The sequence below is a fragment of the Tubulanus polymorphus genome, chromosome 10 (assembly GCF_964204645.1).
Source record: "Tubulanus polymorphus chromosome 10, tnTubPoly1.2, whole genome shotgun sequence".
NCBI lineage: Eukaryota > Metazoa > Nemertea > Palaeonemertea > Tubulaniformes > Tubulanidae > Tubulanus > Tubulanus polymorphus.
Window position 1 is genome coordinate 9,057,042 of NC_134034.1, and position 20,806 is coordinate 9,077,847.

Genomic DNA, 20,806 nt, shown 5'->3' on the forward strand with positions numbered 1-20,806 from the left:
GTTATTATTTAAATTAGAAGGAATAACAATTCTTTCAATTCTAACAGCTGTAACTATGTTATTTACAACAATTGGTTTAGCTATATCAAATGCTTTAAAATCTACTCCTACTCCAAATAAACCAGATAAACCTCCAGGTAATAATTCTATACAAGATAAAGTTAAAGATGGTTTAAAGAAATTAGCAAAATATTTATGGGAACTATCTAAAAAATCTGCTGCAGCTTTACCAGGAATTATTGCATCAATTGTTGGTTTCATATTGAGGAAACATTATTAACTTTGCTGCTGAACATATTATTTTATTTTTAATTACAGTTGTAAGTGCTATTATTTTTGGGTTAGTAAACATGATAAAAAATAAATAATTAATTTTTTTTGTTAAATAAATGAGTGGGAGTTATATAAGTCCTTCTAAGATTTCTAGAATATCTAACGCTATTAAAGCAGAAAGATCACATCATATAATTACTCATAACCCTTCAAATATTAATCCCGATGAAACTTTATACGTTAGAATTCCTAGATTAACACAAAATACTTTTTATGTTCCAAATAGTATTTATTTATCAGCCGATATAACAGTAGCCGGTAATAATAATAATTATGTTGTTGATAATGTTGGAAGATATTTGATTAAAAAGTTAACAATAAAGATTGGTCCAGAAACAGTTTTCTCATTAGATGATTATAATTTATTTATGCATTATAAAGATTTATGGTTAACTAAAGAAAATAGAAATAATATGATATTTCAGGGTATTCAATCAGAAAACCAAAATAAATTAAGATCAGAAGCTAATAGCGCAATATTAACAAATGATGTAGATAAATTGATAAAAAGTATATATGGAAGCAAATATAAAATTCCATTAGACTTTGAATTGATAAATAATAATGCACCTTTATATAAATACGTAATTCAAGAAGATATTATATTTGAGATAACATTTGCTCCTGTAAATGAAATTGTATTATCTAGCGTTAATAAAGATATGAGTTATAAATTATCGAATATATGTTTAGAATATGACACAGTAACTGATGAAAATATTTCAAGTATAATTCAAACTCAATACAATCAAGGGTTTTCATTATTATATGATTATATTGATAAATTTAAAACTGTAACTATTAATGCAAATGATGAAATAATTAATGAGAATATTAACTTTCCTAGAAGATCTATTAAAGGTATATTAATATTTTTTACTATTGGAACGTATACTAATGGCGCAATAAATGTTGACAATTATTATAATCCTGAAATAACAAAAGTAGAAATAACTATCGAAGGTATAGCAAATAAAATATTTTGTCAAGGAATGAGAATGATTGATCAATGGGTAGAAATTAAAAAACATTTTATGAATGAAAAAATAAAATCATTTGAAAATTGTAACATTAATCAAATTGATTATTATACCGGTAATAAATATGCATTATGGTTAGATTTTAGAACAACTGAAGATAACTTATTACATGGTTCTGGAAAAAAACTACAGAACACTAAAGATGGAATACAATTATTCATGACAAAGAAAAAGGGAATCAAAAATTTTAAAATGCACATTTATATTATATCTGACGCGCAATTAAATATTGTAAATTCACAATTAGATAGTGTTATGTATTAGAATTTTAACTTTAATAAAAATGTATATAATAAATGGAAGGTGGAATATATGAAATACAATCTCCAAGTGAAATGATATCAGATATATATTATATATTACCTTATGATGAATACAGTAAGTATTTTGGAGATTACTTTAATCAATTCAAATATAGAATAAGTAAAATAGAAGATAATATTGAACCTAAAATAGAAGATAATATTGAACCTAAAATAGAAGATAATATTGAACCTAAAATAGAAGATAATATTGAACCTAAAATAGAAGATAATATTGAATCTAAAATAGAAGATAATGTTATACCTTCTACATCGAATGATGATAAGATTGAAACAAAAATAGAATATAATATTGAACCTAAAATAGAAAAATCAAATGTTCAACCAAAAGATAACATCAGATGTATGTATTGTGAAGAAGATTTTGATAATTATAATGATTATTTATTACACATCAAAAAAGATGAACATATTTTACAATTAGTAAAAACATATGCCAATATATATAAAGATAAATGCAAAGAGGATCAGAATTATTGTGCCTTCTGTAATGAATGTATAACAAAGGCTAATTGGGCAAAACATTATAAATTAAAAACAAAAGGTGGAAATGATTCAGCCCATGCAATACAAGTATTTAAATCTTGGTGTGAAAAATGTAAAGAATATGTAATATATGATAAACAATTGAATCATAAATACTCAATTAAACATATTGGTACAGATAATGTAATAGAAAATCCAACAGTTATAAATCCAAAATTTAATAATAAGAATATATTAGATTATCGGTGGTATAGAAAAACATTTATAGATTATTTATTGAGTAATGATATAGTAACCATATTGAAAAAGTTAGATAACTTTAAACCAAATGTTACTTATGCAATTAACTTATTTGAACTTAAATATGATGATTTTAAATAAACTTCCATCTAAAACTGAAATCGAAAATTATATTCCAAAAATATTTTCAAGAGAAACATTCAGGAAATATAAACTCGAGAATTATTTAGGAATTATACCAAAGAAAATGCAAAGGGATATATATTTAGAATACAATAAGCTTAAAGAAAAATATGAAAATGAAAATTAAAAAGATTATAGAATTCACTGTATATTGATGGATGAATGGATGAGTTGGATGAGTTGGAAGAATTGGATGAGTGGAAGAGTGGATGAGTATAATAATATATATATTTTACTTTTTAACACATAAATTGGAAGAATAGTATGAGTATAAATATAATATTTATATTCTTTATTAAATTTAACACAATATATATATATATTATTAAAATAATATTCAAATATAGTATAAAATTGATAAAATAACTTCAAATCAAACTCTTACTGTTTTAAAAATAAAAAACATATGTAAATTATATATTATTACACTCATCCATTCATCCACTCATCCAATTCATCCAATTCATCCAATTCATCCACTCATCCATTAGTATACAGTGAATTCTATAATATTTTGAATTAGGATTTTATTTTATAAATTTATATTCATATGGAAATTGTAATCTCATAAGTAATTTGGAACCTTTATTATTCTTTAATTTATTCATATATTCATCATGTAATTCAGTAGGTATAATTTGATTTTCTTCCAATGATTGTTGCATAGATTTTTTATCTTTGTTATAAAATAAAACTAGAAATCTTATATTCTCTCTAAAGTCTTTCACAATTGAATTATATTTCTGATTTAAAACCCATGTTGTTATCCTAAAATGTCTACCAGAGAAAGCTAAATAACATAACTCACTTTCTCTAACTTTTGAATCATGTAAATTTGCGCAATCATCTATAATGAATAATGTATTTGATCCTTTATAAGTATCAATTGCTATTTTTATACAATTATCTAAATTATCTTTCACTGTTTTAGAATTTAATATAATAAACTTTTTATCTTTAAAAACTATATCTCTATTATACGTTTCATTCATTTCATAAGTTGGGCAGAATAATATTATATTATCAAAATGATTCTTATAAATAGTTTCTAACAAATCTAATATGAAATGTGTTTTACCACAGTTTGTTACTCCAGTAACTAACATATTATGTGGTTCAAATATAAACAAATCTTTATTCATTTATTCTTTTAATTTTACTAGATAAAATCCATTCATTAAATTTATCATCATATCCTTTATATTTCACCAAAGAATACTTTTTTCCTTTAAGAGTTTTTGTTTTCAATACCTTTTCTATTTTGTATTCTATTTCATCTGGATTTGGTACAAGTGATAATTCTTGTTCATAGAAATAACCTAATATTTCTTCATCTTTTAGATCTTCTAATTTATAAACAAAAGGTTTAGTTAATATTATCTTTTTAATTTTAAATATTTCTTCAGTAAAATTAGGGGTATAACCTTTATAAAATGTTTTTCTATATTTAGAAATTCTAACATGTTGTCCTATTTTAAATTTAGGTTCTCCAAAATCATGTGTAACAAACGCACCATATAAATTATTCCAAACTATTTCTGAATTTTCTTCTTTTCTAGCTTGTATAGGTTTCATATTTATAGAACTATGTTTAGAATTATTATAACCTTTCACTAAATCATCTAACACATCGATATATTTATATGTTTCATTAGCGGTGAAATATTTCCACATTCTAGTTTTCAATGTTTTATTAAATCTTTCTATAACGGATGCTTTTTTATCTGAATGTGTTGAAAAATATTCTACATCGTTATCAGTTAATAGTTTTTTAAAATGTTTGTTATAAAATTCTTTACCTTCATCAAATTGTATTTTATCTGGAATAGCTTCTTTAAATATTAATTTGAAAGAATTTGTAACTTCTATACCAGTTTTATTTTTAATCGGGATACTCCATGCGTATCTACTGAATATATCTATAACATTTAGTATCCAAAAATATCCTTTGTTGTATTCTTCTAAGTTTTTCATGTCAATTAAATCAGCTTGCCATTGTTGGTCAATATATGAAACCATTACTTTTCTTGTTAAATATTTTTTATCCATCTTTTTATGAATTTGATATGTGGGTTGATTTTGTAACCATGATTTTAATTCACTATATTTTATTTTTTCTTTATCAGATTTAATTTTATCCCATAATTCCGAAACACTTGAATATGATACTTCACTTTCTGGGTTATAATATAACGCTCTTAAATATTGTTCTTTTTTCATCATATTTTAATCCATTAATAATATTTTAGATTTATTTTCATTTGATTTATTTTCTGGTATAATAGGTTTATTGTCTGTACACGGATAACTAAGTTTCCGATCATCATTGGAATCATCTTTATCATCAGATGTGAATTTTGATTTATATATTACACCAGATAATATAATAAATGTTACTAATCCAATTGTAATATATAATTTATAATTACTTCCAGCATTAGAAGAATTAGATGGATTATCATTTGAATCAATACCACCGTGTGGGTGCTGTACGGCACCATCAGATAAAGTCTGTGATTCATTTATATCAGTGAATTTCTTTTTCTTAGCTTTTTTTAATTCTGAAGATCTTTTACCTAATTCTCTTGCCCATTTAATTTGTTTCTCGGATCTAGGCTTCTTCTTAACGCTATCACTCATTTATTTTAGTTAATTTTTGTTCTGATTCATTTTCTGTTTCGACGTTTGGTTGTAGTACATCTGTTTCGTTCTTACCTGATTTATATTCCATAGGTTTGATGTTCGAAAATGTTATGACACCAGTAGAAATCAATGTCATAACCGATCCTAATTGAAATGAAGCATAACCGACCCATTTTTGTAATTCAATCATAACTAAGTAGTCATTTTTCAAATCATTATATAATTTATTTTCATCATCAATTGGTATTAACTGGTTACATAATTTTGAATAACATTTGACAATACCATCTGAAATAGAATCATTTATTCTAGCTAATCGAGCTTCTTCATAAATCTTAAAATATTTTATTGCTTTATCGGGTTTCATAGCATCTAATTCTTGAAAAGTTATTATTTTTCCCAAGAAATCCTTAGATTTCCCGCCAGCAATTAATAATTCAAGATGATGCTTACAATATAAATAGTATTCATAATCTATATTGCTATTAACTTGAGCACAATTAGTTACAACTGTATCTTTATTATCACTTATACCCAAATCATCTAATGTCTTTTCAATATCAATACTATTCTTATTAGATTTCTTTGACATTTATATTAGAGAAATTTAATAAGAATAGTATTATAAGTATTCTTCAAATGATACTAGTATCTCTTTAGGTTAATACTAAATTGACTAGGTTAGTTAAAGTTAAAGAATTTCTATTCAAATCTATTCAAAATCTATTCAATCTAATGTCAATTAGAATTACCAAAAGAAAATATTAAAAATATAACAGAATTCACTAGCTAGTTGAAGTTATTGTTTTTTTATTATATTTTATTTAAATTAGGATTTAGATTATCTCACTACTATTGTCTATCTATAGGAGCGGTAACTATAACTGTCCAGATAAGTCATTTCGGATCCTCGATAATAAATCCTCAAACTGAAAATAAATTCAAAGAAACGACTGGTGGAATTACTATTTCATAAACACATGTATTTATTATACACATTTTAGCGATCGATAATAGAACAATGGAGAACAATAGAAATGCGGTCCAATCGGACCGGTTATTGCGCAATACACAGTTAACAGTAAACAATACAATATTAAAACAGATATATACAATCGAGATCTAAGACCTTCAGTATTATAATTTATAATTTTGTCCAGAATTCTTTAATTACTGGATTGTTTCCAATCATTTCTTCAATTTCTGGTAAATGTCTTACTACTTCACTAAATGCTAATCCTAATATTTTGAATTTTTCATATTTTATTAATCTATGTATGTGAATGTTGATTTCTAACTACCAACGTGGCGCACGTTCGACCAAACTAATTATTTCTGCACAGATGTTCTTTGTGATGAAGTTAATTAATTCTTTAGAATTGAAAACAAGATATATTTGGCAACATATGTTTTAGTAGTAAGCAAAAGCTATGTATTATATACATACAAAGCTCAAATAGAATTACCAGCTTTCTAACCACTGATCAAAACCTCAGAATGCGGTTGATTCTGTGAAATACTATTCCATAATTCAACAAATGTCTTTGCTTTATCCAGTTGATCTAAATATAATTTCATATCTAGTTTATTAGATTTAATTATGTTTTCCTTCTTTTCTAAAGGCCTTAAATTTTTCCAACTCCAAATAAGTTTTTTATTGTATTCATCATTCATGTTAAATTTAGATATTGGTAACACGTGATCAATATGGTAATAATCCCCATAATTATCTATATTCATTTTATCATCGAATTGATATATTATCCATGATTTGAGAAATTCATCTGAACAACCCAATAGATTAGATAGTGTTTCTGAATATGTTTCTTTGTTGAATAATTGTGTTAATCTAGACCGTAAACATTGTTTCAATCTAAAATTAAGATCTGTTTGATATCTTTCTCTCATATATTCTGTCATATAATCATTATAAGATTCTCTATTATCTTCTCGATATCGTTTGGTATATAGTTTAGTACAAGTTTTACAGTAATATTGAAAACCATCTTTGCTAATCTTACGCTTACTAAATTCTGTTAATGATTTATCTAATTCACATTTAGAACACTTCTTGTAATATATGTTTATGACGCCAGTGTTATTTGTAATATTGATAGTTTGTGGTTGTTCTGGTTCCATTTATTATACGTATTTTTTTACTAAATTGGTTAATAATTTATAATCCTCTTCCATTTCTTCGACCAACGTTATCCTTTTTCATTCCTCGCTGCTTTTGATAAGTTGTTTCGATTCCTTGATATCTAAATAATACCACTAAGCAAAAGCGCTCTTATAGGAGCGCTTTTGCTTAATGCGCATGCGTTAATCATAATTATATATTCATTCTGTGAAATAGAAACAACTGAACATAGAAAATTCAAACGCATGTGCACTAGGCAAAACCGCTCTTATAGGAGCGTTTTTGATCAATGCGCATGCGTTAATCATAATTATATTTACATAATGAATATATAATTATGTAAATAGAAACGACCGACATAAAATATCAAAACGTATTCGCATTAGGTAAAACCGCTCTTATAGGAGCGCTTTTGCTTAATGCGCATGCGCTAATCATAATTATATATTCATTCTGAATAGAAACGACCGAACATAGAAAATTCACCAATCAGATTTACACAATACATTATACAAGTTGTTCAGTCATTTCTTCTAATACATCATTTGATTTCTATAAATACAATTTATAATTACAAACATTTTTTCAATTGCTGGTAAATATTTAACTACATCAACAAATGTTAAACTTAATCATTGGAGTCTCAATGTTTTTGAAATTCTTATATTTCTTCTTCGATCTTTTGGTGATTCTATTGGTTTGATATCCATTGCTGTTGATTCCTCAGGTAGAAAGAGTATCTTGAGTTTCACTTCTTGATGTATATGACTTTTTATTAATCTAAAAGATATTAGCGGTAACTCTAGCTATCTAAAAGATATACTAAATACACTTAAATATATCTAAAGGTTTCATATTTAATAGCCCCAATAACTACAAAAAACAGTACTTACATTTAGATTTATAATTGTAAACTATAAACTCCTAATTTCGTTTCGAAAGATAGAATATCCTGAGCACAATATTACAGCGTATATCCATTTCCGGGGTGATTTCTAGAATGACACGTTGTTAATTATGCCACGTCATCTAGTTCCGGTTCTAGAATATTCTCTACACGTTTGTAATATTATGAGTCATAATGTCTCGTCGTCATAGTAACAACTGTAACGGCTGTGAATTTATAGATTTATTCCATAGCTCTATACATTGAATGTATATAGGTTAAAATAGAATCATGTTCTAGTATAAACATCTAGAACAAACGTGTTGAGACTTGTAAATTATGAGATTTGTGATTTGCTACGTTCGCCGTATACACAACGCGTTGAAGTTGAAAAAAAATCAATAACAAAGGCATTTAGATCAATGAAATTAATTAACTCTTTACAATTGAAATATAAGCTGGTAACATATGTTTACTAGAGCTAATACAACCAACTATATAGCTGAGTATTATCGGGTGTTTATAACGATTCAACATATTTTTCACTATATGTTGAGTTCCTTAATTCGATAAATGTCTTTGCTTTAACCAACTGGACTAAAAACAAATGTGTTCTAGTTTTATTGTGTCTTGCTTTTTGGGATTTATCTATATCGATATTACATGTTGGGCAGTAGTACTTATTTGCTTCCATTTTAATACTATATTTTTTATTAAAATTGATTTTAGAAGTTCAATGATTTAAATGTTATTCATATATATATGAATATTTTAAGAGTAATAGGGGTAATGGGCTTTCATATCAAAGGTCGAAAGGTTGAGGTTGATAAATTTTCCAAATGTTAAAATAATAATAATTTCTACTTGAATTAGGAGTGTACGCGACTAATTCAAGTAGAAATTGTTGTTATTTTAACATTTTGGAAAATTTCTCGGGCTCGACCTTTCGACCTTTGGTATGAAAGCCCATTACCCCTATTACTTGGGTCTTCGGGTCCAATCGTCCTTAACATGAAGGCGATCATCAACAACTCGGAATCCTTTCGTTTCCATGGTAGCGCGTCCTCGTTCCAAGGTTGTTCCCGAAACAGGTCGAACTGACTCGGACTCAGATATCCACTCAAAATAAGACATAAGACCGTTATTCGTGAAAAATTAACGATTGCCATGTTTATTCAGCTCAACAACGGATTAAAAGAACGGGGTGTTGCTCATCACTCAAGATCAAAGCAATCTCCCAATACTCGTAATAAAATGTATGTACTCTCAAAAATCCCCAGGAACAAGGGACGTTTATAACATTTATAAACTGGTCCTTAGGCATAACGACGGCTCGTAGAACTAATCATGTTCCACGGATATAATATTGTACGAAGGCGCGATTAGGCTCACACCCAAGAATGAGAGAGAGAGAGAAAAGGGGGGGGGGTTGAACTATGAGAGTCAAATAATTAAAAGGCTTGAGTCCGAAGCGGAAATGTCGGTGACGATGAGCAGATCCCAATATCTGAACCCGGCCAAGGACCGACTCGATAATGCCTCCTCTTGAACTACCACTACAGGGATTCTTCATCTTGGTTGGAATTTGCCTTCACTGGTGGTCCGACGCAGGAACTGATCAGTTCCCTGGTCCGCCATTCTTTCTTCGGGACACTCATCTCTGGTCCTCTTAGGCAGTAAGACATCAAGGGGAGACTTGGTTTCGACCTGGACTACCACTGGCAGCATGGTTGATCGTCACCCGACAAATTCCGAAACTCATGGGGGGTCAAGTGACCCAACGAAATAAAATACCGTCAAAAATGATATTCCCTCACCCTTCTCTCTCAACTCAGTTTAAAAAAAAAGACTACAGGACCGTACGCGACATCGCTCGCGGAAATAAATGCAACGAGGCCTAGGCGACCCCGAATAAAATTCGACTCTACAACGAATGCATTGCATAAATGGTTGAAACGCGAGGCGGATATAGCCGAAACGGTTAGGTCCCGCCGGCGCATTACTAAAGTCAAACGGCTTAGCTGCCTGATTATCATCTAACTCAAATTAGAACTCAAGCGTGAGGTATTTCGAGCGAGTGGGAGACAGAGAGGAATAGTCCTCGCTGTGTCCCAGTCCCAGCATCACAATGATGTGGAAACTCGTTAGAATAATACTTAATGTCCGTATATTAATACTAGAGGGGTCGATCATCGATCGATAATACTTCCCGTGGAATAGGACGGGTAATGCCCCATGATTAAGGCGATTAATGCTTAAGGAGGGGAGGGAAGAAATCGGCGACAGTGCCAGCACCCGACTGGAACTCAGTCTCTGCAGATTCTCGTCTAACGGCTGACCGGCAGACCCCATTCTTCGTTCTCTTCGCTTTTCCGTGGACCAATATACCATTCCCGTAGGTGGTCGAACCATCGACATCAGACGTCCTCTCCGGACCCGGCAAATCCCGTAGGCGGCTGTACCATCCACACCAGTAACCCTCGTCTTCTTCAATAGCCTAGCTATCTGGACCGTCAACGGACTGAGACCAAAAGAACCTACCCAAACCAGTCACCATCGCCAAAATCCACCCACCCGGGACGGGAATTACCTTCGGTCGAGCTTTAAACAAGGGCTGTCGTTGGAGACAACCTAATAGTATCGCAGTGATGATTGGCGAATACTACAGAAGTTTATAGAATAACATGGCGGGCCGGGGACAATCAGGACCTCGCGGCACGGAAACAATAACAAATACCAAATATAGCTGCATAGCAGCGATAACGGGTTTCTGCCTAACTTTCATATGTCGCACTGGCGAATGACGAACTACTTACTAGCAACCTGGCGGATTGTCACTAGCTATGAGTGGAATCCTCAATTGCCACAGCAGCACTGCAGGAACCCCATTGTACTGTGGCAGTCGCCATGCCATCAAGCTCAAATCCTTGCCAGGGACAATGTAGTAAATGACATCAGAACTTGGCCAAGCATATGGGGATAAGCACCAAATTTGGAAACAATAATTATACACAACACATATCATCATACCATCCACCTTTTATTTATATTTCATCCCACAACATTGATTACAAACATTTCTGAATACTATCTCACTGCACAATACAAAATACATACATCGCCACAAATGATTGCTACATGATCAATTACCATTTCCTATATATTCAATACAATCCTTCATACAGTTCCATACATAATCATTCATAAGACTGTACATATGTGTTTAGTAATATTAATGGTGGTAATATATGTACAGTGTTATCACATCAAAACCTATGGCAACAACGCATCAATATCCCCCAGCATGAAATAATACTCATTTTGTACACTGTACATAGCTGTTACATTCCAACACATCCATTCCACACAGTGACTGCTTCATCCCCATGACAGCTAGATATATACATCCACCACCATATCTTACTGTTACATTGCTACATATCAATCACAATGTCAAATATCATTCATGCCCCATTACAACTATCTACATACTTTCCCCAGCTTATACCACTGTTACTTAACAACATATCAATTCCAAATACACACTGTTTCATTCCCTAGAAACTAGGTACATCAATTTACCCATTTACTATTGTCACACAATCTTCAAAAACACTAAAATATAAACCCTGTCACTCATAAATGAATTCACATAAAGGTCACATAAAATTAAAATCATAACTACACATGCCTGTATATACAAAACCCCACTATTGTAACACACCTGACCCTCCTATATACATCCACATAGATGTTTCCACATATCGAAATCAAAACATACACTTCATACACACCACTTCACAACACCCTGCTTCATTAATACGCGTCACCCTCTGACATATATTCGCAGAGGAGACTCTACAGAACGAAATATTATAACCTCCCATACACATTTACACAACCCAGTACCATAACCTCCTACACATGTGTCATGATAAGCAAACAACATCGAAATTCAAATGTGTACAAGTGGACAGAATTAAACAACATAAACCTATTACCAACTTGTGACATTATCATATTATAACATTACAAAACCCATCCAAATAGGAGACTCTGATAATCGAAACATTTACTACATTTGCACCAGCACACAACTCCCCTATAAACAAATCTGCCTGAATAACCATAAAAGCGATAACATTAAAAACCTCATTTTCTAATGAGTAAATACAGTTTATAAACTGTATTTACTCATTAGTTTTTTCAGTATTTTGTCGCTTGCCACACCAAGAGCAAATACATTCCTCAGATTGTTTCACACATGACACAACTTCATAGTGTACACCTCTGCAATTTTTCAAATAAATGTTGCCAATTAATTCACACACACGATTTGGTGCACTGAAAGTAGAACCAGCGAATCGTAACCAACCATTGCCTACAAATGTATATATATCAGCATGCAGTAAATCAGCTGTTGCAAGAATTTCAACCTCTGTCACCCAAGTACCTGTATATTTCATACGGGATTCATCAATATACTCATTTATAGTAAGTTGTGGATTTCTCAGATGTGGTTGGAATTTGTCGGAATTCTGCCGCATGTGCTTTAAAACTTCGGTGCGTATAGCCCGATGATATTGCTCAGTTCCACAGATTGAATATGAAATTGCCCGGAAAAACAGCTTCCATCGCCTTTAATTTTCTGCGTATTACATGGAGAGTAGAGTTGTCCATCATATTTGGGCATACATTCATATCCGAGAGTTGAGGGTCGACAATGAATACCTAGAATAGAGCATAATGTTTTGCACTGACCTTTTTCTAGTGGGTTGTAAATTAAATCATCATGCTGCACGGATTCACTAGTAACAATTACATCGCATTCATCTACTTTTGGGTTTGTATAGGGCAGTTCATCTTCACTACTTGTTTGTTGGTAGTTTGGAGAGTATGTAGTCGTTGTTTCGATAATGCTATTCTCTACAGTAGTTTCAATTTCATGGTTGATAGAAGCCACTGTAATTTCATACTGTATTGGTTGCCTCTGATTCATTGAAGCTGCAAGATTCTGACAATGTTTGACAATACAATTAACACAAGAGTACCTTACTAATACAGCATGTCCATCAGCGGTCATCATTCCTGATGCATCTCTCGAATGTGAATCAAATACCCAGTACATGTCATCCTGTTTTAAAACACAAAATGTATTTCCAGCAAATGTTATAAAGCATGTGTCGTAATTAAGCAGATTATTGTGCAAACATTCATGTAGTTCACTGATAATTCCAAAATTTCCAGCTCTCATTTCATCAGATAATTCAGATATAGCAACTTGAGGGGATCCAACAGTCACATTATAAATGGAATTTCCAATCTCAACAGCAGTTGGTAGCTCACTGATCAATAAATACATATTTGTTATTGTATTCATATTAGTCAATGTTGCGTATAAATCATTTCCAATATTCAATACTGAATCAATATCATGAGGCATCCAGTTTATTACAGCTTTATTTGATGCATGAATCATTGCAGCTAATGCATTTGTTACATTGCTTACCTGAATGAATATCGTATTTTGGATGACCCTGGTGGAAATTTCCATGAATTGATGAACATCTCATATTCTCAGCACTTAAACATGACTCACTGTTACCAAAATTGCCATCACAATCTCTACACGAAATCATACTCGAAATTGGTTGAATAGATGAGTCAGCTTTCATTTTCGATGAGGTTTCATGTATATTGTGACCAGCGTTATCATGTTGAATCTTATCACAGTTGTCAAGTGTAATCTTTTCACAGATTCCATATATAGCCTTATCATAGTTGCCTTGTTTAGTCTTATCATAGTTGTCATGCATAATCGTATCACAGTTGTCATGATTGAAGTCACAAAAAACTGATTTCACTTCAATTGTCTCAACTTTGTTTTTTGTCATATCTTCATTCGAATTAGTTCCACAATTTTGATTCATAGTCTGATCATAGATCTCATTAATATTCATTTCATGTTTTTCAGTCATTTTCATTTCATCTTTTTCATTTGTTTTCAAATCATAGTTTCCATTCATATGCATTTCATATTTTTCATTCATTTTCATTCCATGTTTTTCAGTCATTTTCATTTCATCTTTTTCATTTGCATTCAATTCATAGTTCTCATTAGTTTTTGGTTCAAAGTTTTCATTGATTTTCACTTCATACTTCTTGTTTTGATTGTTATCAGAGTTTTCTTTTTGCGTTTCGTTAAAGTTTTCATTTTGAGCGTTTTTTAGGTTTTCATTTAAGATTTCATTTTCAACTCTTCTGTAGTCTTCATCTTGAGATTTTTCATAATTTTTTTCCATTGATCATTTTTCATCTCTCTGTTTTGTCCAGTTAGGGCTGAGGGAACTCCAACCACCTCCACCTTCTGAAAATAGAAAAAAAATTCATTCACTATACGTTCGTAGAATTTTCTAATGAGTTCAATTCAATTCAATAGCTTATAATTATCTCAACAAGAACCAGGGATGATACGACACTGGTCAGTTACACACCCTCTAAGCAACTGGTTTATGATTTACTGATATGGTTTTTTCTGATAAAATACCAAAATCAGGCACCAAAATATTGCGCAGCTAACACATGTGATGAACAGCTTAATGAATTTTTTACTCGGAAAAAAGGCCTACATACTTCTTACTAGAAGATTAACATTTGCCTATGAAAAGAGGGTCTTACCTTCTTCGGCTGAAAGCTACCAGCTCTTCTTTTCCTTTTAGGCATGATGAGTAATGTACTGATCAATATCCTATTTCAAGTATCAACAAGTATCAAGTATGTGACCTATCACAAAAGAAACATTATCACAGCATTATTAATCAGCCTGTAGGAACTTTCTCTAAAATTTCGAAACAATAGGTGACACCTGCTACAAATAGGTATGGTGTGTTGAACAAGCAGCCTGTCAGCTGTGATAGCTCCGCTGGGTTTGGTTGATGGCAAGATTGGAAGAAAATTGAATAAAATGTGTTGAAAACAATGCATCAAAAATGTCTCCAAAACTAAACAAATTAACTGGATTTTGTTTGCAAACTTTTGGAATAAACCCTATAACCCACATAGGCTAGACGTAGTATCCTGAACAAATGTGCAACGACGAGTATTAAAACAGGCAGTGAACACTATTATGGTTCGCCCGATTACCGATTGGTGGCTCATTTTAAGATGGGTTGAAACAAAAATAAAAGGGTGGTCTTCCCTCTGAAACCTGTTGTTGCGGGGAATACCTGCATGATGAGTCTTGTTTAAAAAAATAAATAAATAGGAAATTGAATAATTGGTCGTCAGGTTCCGTTTTAGAAAAGGAATGATGCCAATACAAATATCAACAAATTCAAGTTCTGGAATTACTCGTATGATGGCACTAGTCAGAACCGGAAATTGGAACCTAAATCCACCTTGTTTTGTTGATTTGCAATAAAGATCTCTCGCTTCAAGTTTTTAATGAGCATTTTTTTTCACTAAATTTGTGATTTTTGGAAAATTTTTGACGTTTTGTCCAATCTAACAGATTTCCAGGATATCATACTTAAAGGATTAAACGTGATGATGTATGTACGTAAAATACACTTACTAAAAAGGAAGTGCATATTTAACCTGGATCCGGTCACCGACTTCTGAACGCTATTTTGCCAAATCCATTTATTATGTAACAATTAAATCATTTTATTGGGTTTAGGGTAAGGGTTTGGATAGGGTTAGTGTCAAGAGGGTGAGAAGAGGGTCCACAGGGTTCGATTTCACAAGTAGGGATAGGGTTAGGGTTAGGTGAGGCTAAATGTAGCTAAAACATTCGGATGGTTTTCAATGAGCTCTGTGATCTAATAGGAAGACACTAGGCTAGTAATTCACTGGTCCGGGTAAACTCTGTTCTCCACACTTCCTTCCAATTATCTAAGCCGCGCACCTCTTTGCGCATGTGCGTAGTAAATCAGCCAATTTAGAGACAATATTTTGCAAAATAGCGTTCAGAAGTCAGTGACCAGATCCAGTAAAATAACTACTGCCTACTAAAAAATTGAGAGGCCAGATTTTTATTGCAAATAAACTAGAACATGGCAGATTTAGGTACCAATATCCAGTTCTAACTAGCGCCATCAGTCGAGAAATTCAAGAACCTGACATTGTCGATTTCCCCAATAATTAGGCAGGCACAATTAGGCCTATGGGCCTAGGTAGATTGAATATACAAACAGTAGACTTAAGCTTGAATCAGATCCAGAAAGCAGGATACATTTTTACACTCCCAAATGGTCTGACATGAGTGGGCGGAGTGTACTGTAATTTATGTATAATAGGCCTTCAATTTGAAATTAGCTGACATACGATTTCAATTAAGATATTTCTGTGTTCATTAAAATTGGCAGTCCCTTCTTATAGTATTTATTCACATTCACGAAAACCTGATGACTTGTTCGCATTCAGCAGAATCGGGTGGCTTAATCATAAGTCACAGGGTCAGGGAGATGGAGTGCTCCCTGCTCTCGCACACAGACACACACACACTAGTGCAGTTCAAATCCCATTATTCAATATTTAAGCTGCTGTCTATATAGGCCTAAATATTTTCTACCCATACCACAAACACTATTATTAAATCATACGCATTGGGTCAACCTTAACACCTAGCCCAAATTTGGCCTTTTAAAAGCTACTTCTATGCGTAAGTCATGCGGGATTCGATATCGATCTCACACCAACCAGACCCGACTGCTACCACAACGCGCGGATCAAGACGAATTCCGGTCGGCTTTTAATACCAGTCGTCAGATTACGTGGAAAAATACATCATATTAGGCCTAACCGTTATATATACATACCTCTCTGAAGATTGGTCACAGAAACACACAACAAAGTCGTAAAAATGCAAGTAACGTAGAGTGGCGTCGCACGTTGTAAAATAAAGAAAATGGCGTCCGAGCTAAATTGACGCATGCGCACGAAATCTGAAAACATTGAATGGATGTCGTAGGTCGAACCCCGATTTATAAATCCGAATCCGTGATTTATTTTGAAGCTCAAGGTCGTCGGGTAATTTGCAGGCTTTTCACGATGTACATTTATCAATGGATGATGATTCTTGCGACATTCTTATTTCCTGTTTAGACCAAATAATTACGCGGGATTAATTCATAATCAATTATAATACGCAAATTGGAAATGGTCAGGCGCTGAGTTATATTTCTTTCATAATTGAAAATTAGGTTTATAAGCTGCTAGTAGTCGAATCTGAGAGGAGTTACATTTTATGAAAAATTTTTGGCTGGAAAGGGGAAAATTAATAATAATAATAATAATAATAATAATAATAATAATCAACAGAATTACAAGAGGGTTTCTGCGAAAGCAGCAGAAACCCTAATAATAAAAGCAACGTAATTCAATCACATCCCCCCAAGGAAAGGAAACCCGGTCCCCGTCGGGACGCGGGCGGTACAATTTGCTAACATTGTAACTTGGAATATAGTATTCGTTGGTTAGAGAGAGCTAAATTGAACCATGCGAGTGGTCGACGCTCAGGTCGAATCCCAAACTAGCGCGCTGCCCGCCTTATATAGGGCTCATTGTCCCTGCGTTGTCCTGATTGGCTACCCGCCTTTGTCCCCGCTACGCTCCAATAGGTTGAAAATCACGTGGTACGGCGTGACGTCACGATCATGCGTGACTGACCGCCGTCCACGACGACGCTCGATCGGAACCTACAAGCATAGATTTATTTATACGAACTCTGGTCCGAGTCGAGCATTAAAAACTCCGAAAAAAAAGATTTATTATCAAGAGAATATTTAACTTCCAATTAGTTAAAAAAATGTAGTTCACCGAAAGAGGGAGCACTCAAGCGGTCGGCACCGCGGAGTACCAAATTGAACCGGCCCGAATACGGGCGCTACTCGACTCTACTAGAGCGGAATTCATATATCACAATATAATATCGTTAGGATATAAATACGAACGTATTGGTAAGAAGATTTGAGACGTACTGATGTGCTTTAAGAGCAGTTTGATTTCTTTGAACAACTGGTTCCGCCGAATAGTTATAAAGACGGTAAGACAACATAGTCTGTGTAAAATCCCCCAACGAAAACAACTCGACCCGCAACGCAGTAAGAAAGGTAACCAGGTTATAAACGGGAATAAAGGATAAGGAAATTGAATAATTGATGCTATTTTATGGATCTATAAATATTAGACGCTATCTATGGCGATACATGAGGGATTCAAAAACTGGCGCTCTGGCCCGGTTATAAAACTGCTATACAGGCAAGAAAATGATTTAAATAAACCATTTTACAGTTGCTAGCCGCCATTTTGTTAGGGTATTTTTGTCCCGTATTGTCGGGTCATTTTTTTCTCTTTTTTAAAAACTATCCGTGATGTGTATTGTATCATATTTCATCTGTCCATGGATGGATTTTGACAACTTCAGCAACATTCAAACCGCGTGAATCTCTAGTTTTCAGTTATGTTAAAATCATTTCTCAAATTTACAACAATGCGACATGAGAGCGATATAAAAATCGGTGGTCAGTTTTTGCCGTGCGCATAGAAATCCAGGGTACTGAACTTTGAAGTTCGTTATTTTCCGAAATAATTTTCTAAAAAATCCAAACATTTCAAGCACTGTGCGCATAAATGCCCCCTTTCAGGTGAACTTTGAAATTTTAAGATATCTTGCCTAATTTTCCTATGGCTCTTTAACTGCAGCGCGTGTATTGTCATTCCGAGATTTGGCGCTGTTTTCTTTGCGTGTATTTCAGTATATGGGTGTTATTTCGGTTCAAGTCCAGTATAGCGTGGAATAGTTCCCCGCTCAAAGATACATTTTTTTAAAGGGAGTAATTCGGCTGCATACTTTTCAAGACAAACCGACATACCGACAAACCGACATACCGACAAACCGACATACAGACAAACCGACAAACCGACATACCGACAAACCGACAAACCGACAAACCGACAAACCGACATACCGACAAACCGACAAACCGACATACCGACAAACCATCAAACCGACAAACCGACATACCGACATACCGATAAACCGACATTGGCATTAATAAAAAAAAGTAATATTATTACGGAACTTACTATTAATAGCAATAACATACTGAATGCTCGGTGGATTATGTATCTTTGGGTTTCACGCGTCTTGCGATGCTCTTATTGTATTAGACTTATTATATTGCACACATTAAAACAATAAATTGATTAATAGATTTCAAGTTTGTTGGAAATTTTGTGGCTCAGTTGGTACTGCAAATTCCTCTTGTGTCATATCTCTTCTCATTAAACTAAATGTAATGTTTGTAAGCATGTTTGGGTCCCCATGTTTGTTTGTTAATGGTTTCTACTTGTATTTCTGTAACAAATTAATTAATGACATGTTTTACTTAATCCAATAACATCATTATATTTAAATGATGAAAATATAATAAGAATTTGCGAATTGATTTCATTACCTACAGTGTCATTCGTTTGATACCGAAAATTCTATTGTTATAGAACACTGCGTCCATAGTTTCTTTTAGCCACTGTCATTAGTGTTACTATGGATACATATCTTAATTGAATTCGTAATTAAACTGATTAAACTGTTAAGTCAGATCAAAGATAATTGCCAAGATGTCGAGATCTATTCTATGCAGCTCCGATATTGCTAAAATATATAAAAAAGCATGGAAAATTAAAGTACCATGGGCAGAAATTGTCAACGAACAGGAACTAGAATGGTTAAGGATCTACTCAAGGGCAAAAAACTGTCCACTCGATCTTTTAGTTGGGGCATTGCTACCAATAACAGCAAGTCTGATAGGGCCTGGATGTGTAGCTGAAACGGAAGACGGTGATTTTACATCAACCCTGAACACGTTTATTGCATGTCTTTGCGAGTGTGGAGGAGGTAAATCGCGAGCATTTGATGAGATCGTAATACCAGCCGATAGGGTTTATGCAAAAAAAAAGTGGTAAATCATTGTTGATCGGTAAATACACCTCCGCTGGAATACAAAACCATCAAAAAGAAAACCGTGGGTATGGCTTGATAAGCGAGGATGAAGGTGCGAAGCTGATGGCCGAAATTAATACGAAACAACGCAATGGCGAATCAGAAAGGAGTTTCCTTAATAAAGTATGGGGTGGACATGGCGATGCATCAACATTGTCAACAGGAACCAGAGGGTTCGAAAAAACAGCAATATCTATGCTTGTCTTCATTCAACCAGAACCCATGTTTAGGGAAATGATTAATTGCAAGTCAGCAATGTGGTGACGGATTCTGGGATAGGTTCTTGTTCCTCGTCTCAAAACCAATGATCCAACCATCGAGCAATTGTAAAGACAATTATAAACTGTTGTCACAATCAGGATTAGAAAGCTTCATTCCTATATTCGAGGCAATTTACAATGATTTCAAATCTAAGGACACGGTTTTAAAATTTTCACTAGAGGCAACAACCGCGTTTAACAAAATTCGTGACGAATTCGTAATGTATATGAACCGAATGTACGATTCAGACTCGAGTGACGGTATGTA

At 32.8% G+C, this 20,806-nt stretch overlaps 1 protein-coding gene across 9 annotated transcripts; it reads right to left on the reverse strand.

Annotated features, from left to right (window-relative positions):
* Positions 1–11,274: 11,274 nt before the first annotated feature.
* On the reverse strand, positions 11,275–17,188 carry LOC141911913 (uncharacterized). 9 transcript variants are annotated; one of them, XR_012620095.1, is made up of 5 exons: positions 17,094–17,188; positions 14,953–15,057; positions 13,784–14,641; positions 12,728–13,408; positions 11,275–12,618 (listed from the first exon to the last, which is right to left on the reverse strand). XR_012620095.1 is itself a non-coding variant. In XM_074803014.1 (3 exons), exons 2-3 carry the CDS (start codon positions 14,574–14,576, stop codon positions 13,404–13,406), a joined length of 798 nt encoding a protein of 265 aa, XP_074659115.1. In that variant the 5' UTR covers positions 14,577–14,641; positions 14,953–17,068; the 3' UTR covers positions 12,663–13,403. The 9 variants fall into 9 exon arrangements, 1 of the variants encoding a protein (XP_074659115.1); XR_012620101.1 differs by lacking the exon at positions 17,094–17,188 and having other exon boundaries at positions 12,728–13,005; positions 13,326–13,408; positions 14,953–17,070; XR_012620100.1 differs by lacking the exon at positions 17,094–17,188 and having other exon boundaries at positions 12,728–13,236; positions 13,326–13,408; positions 14,953–17,070.
* Between the last annotated feature and the right edge of the window lie 3,618 nt (positions 17,189–20,806).

Coding starts and splice junctions, on each gene's coding strand:
- LOC141911913 (XM_074803014.1), bottom strand. CDS start 14,576: ATGGAAAAAAATTATGAAAAATCTCAAGATGAAGACTACAGAAGAGTT.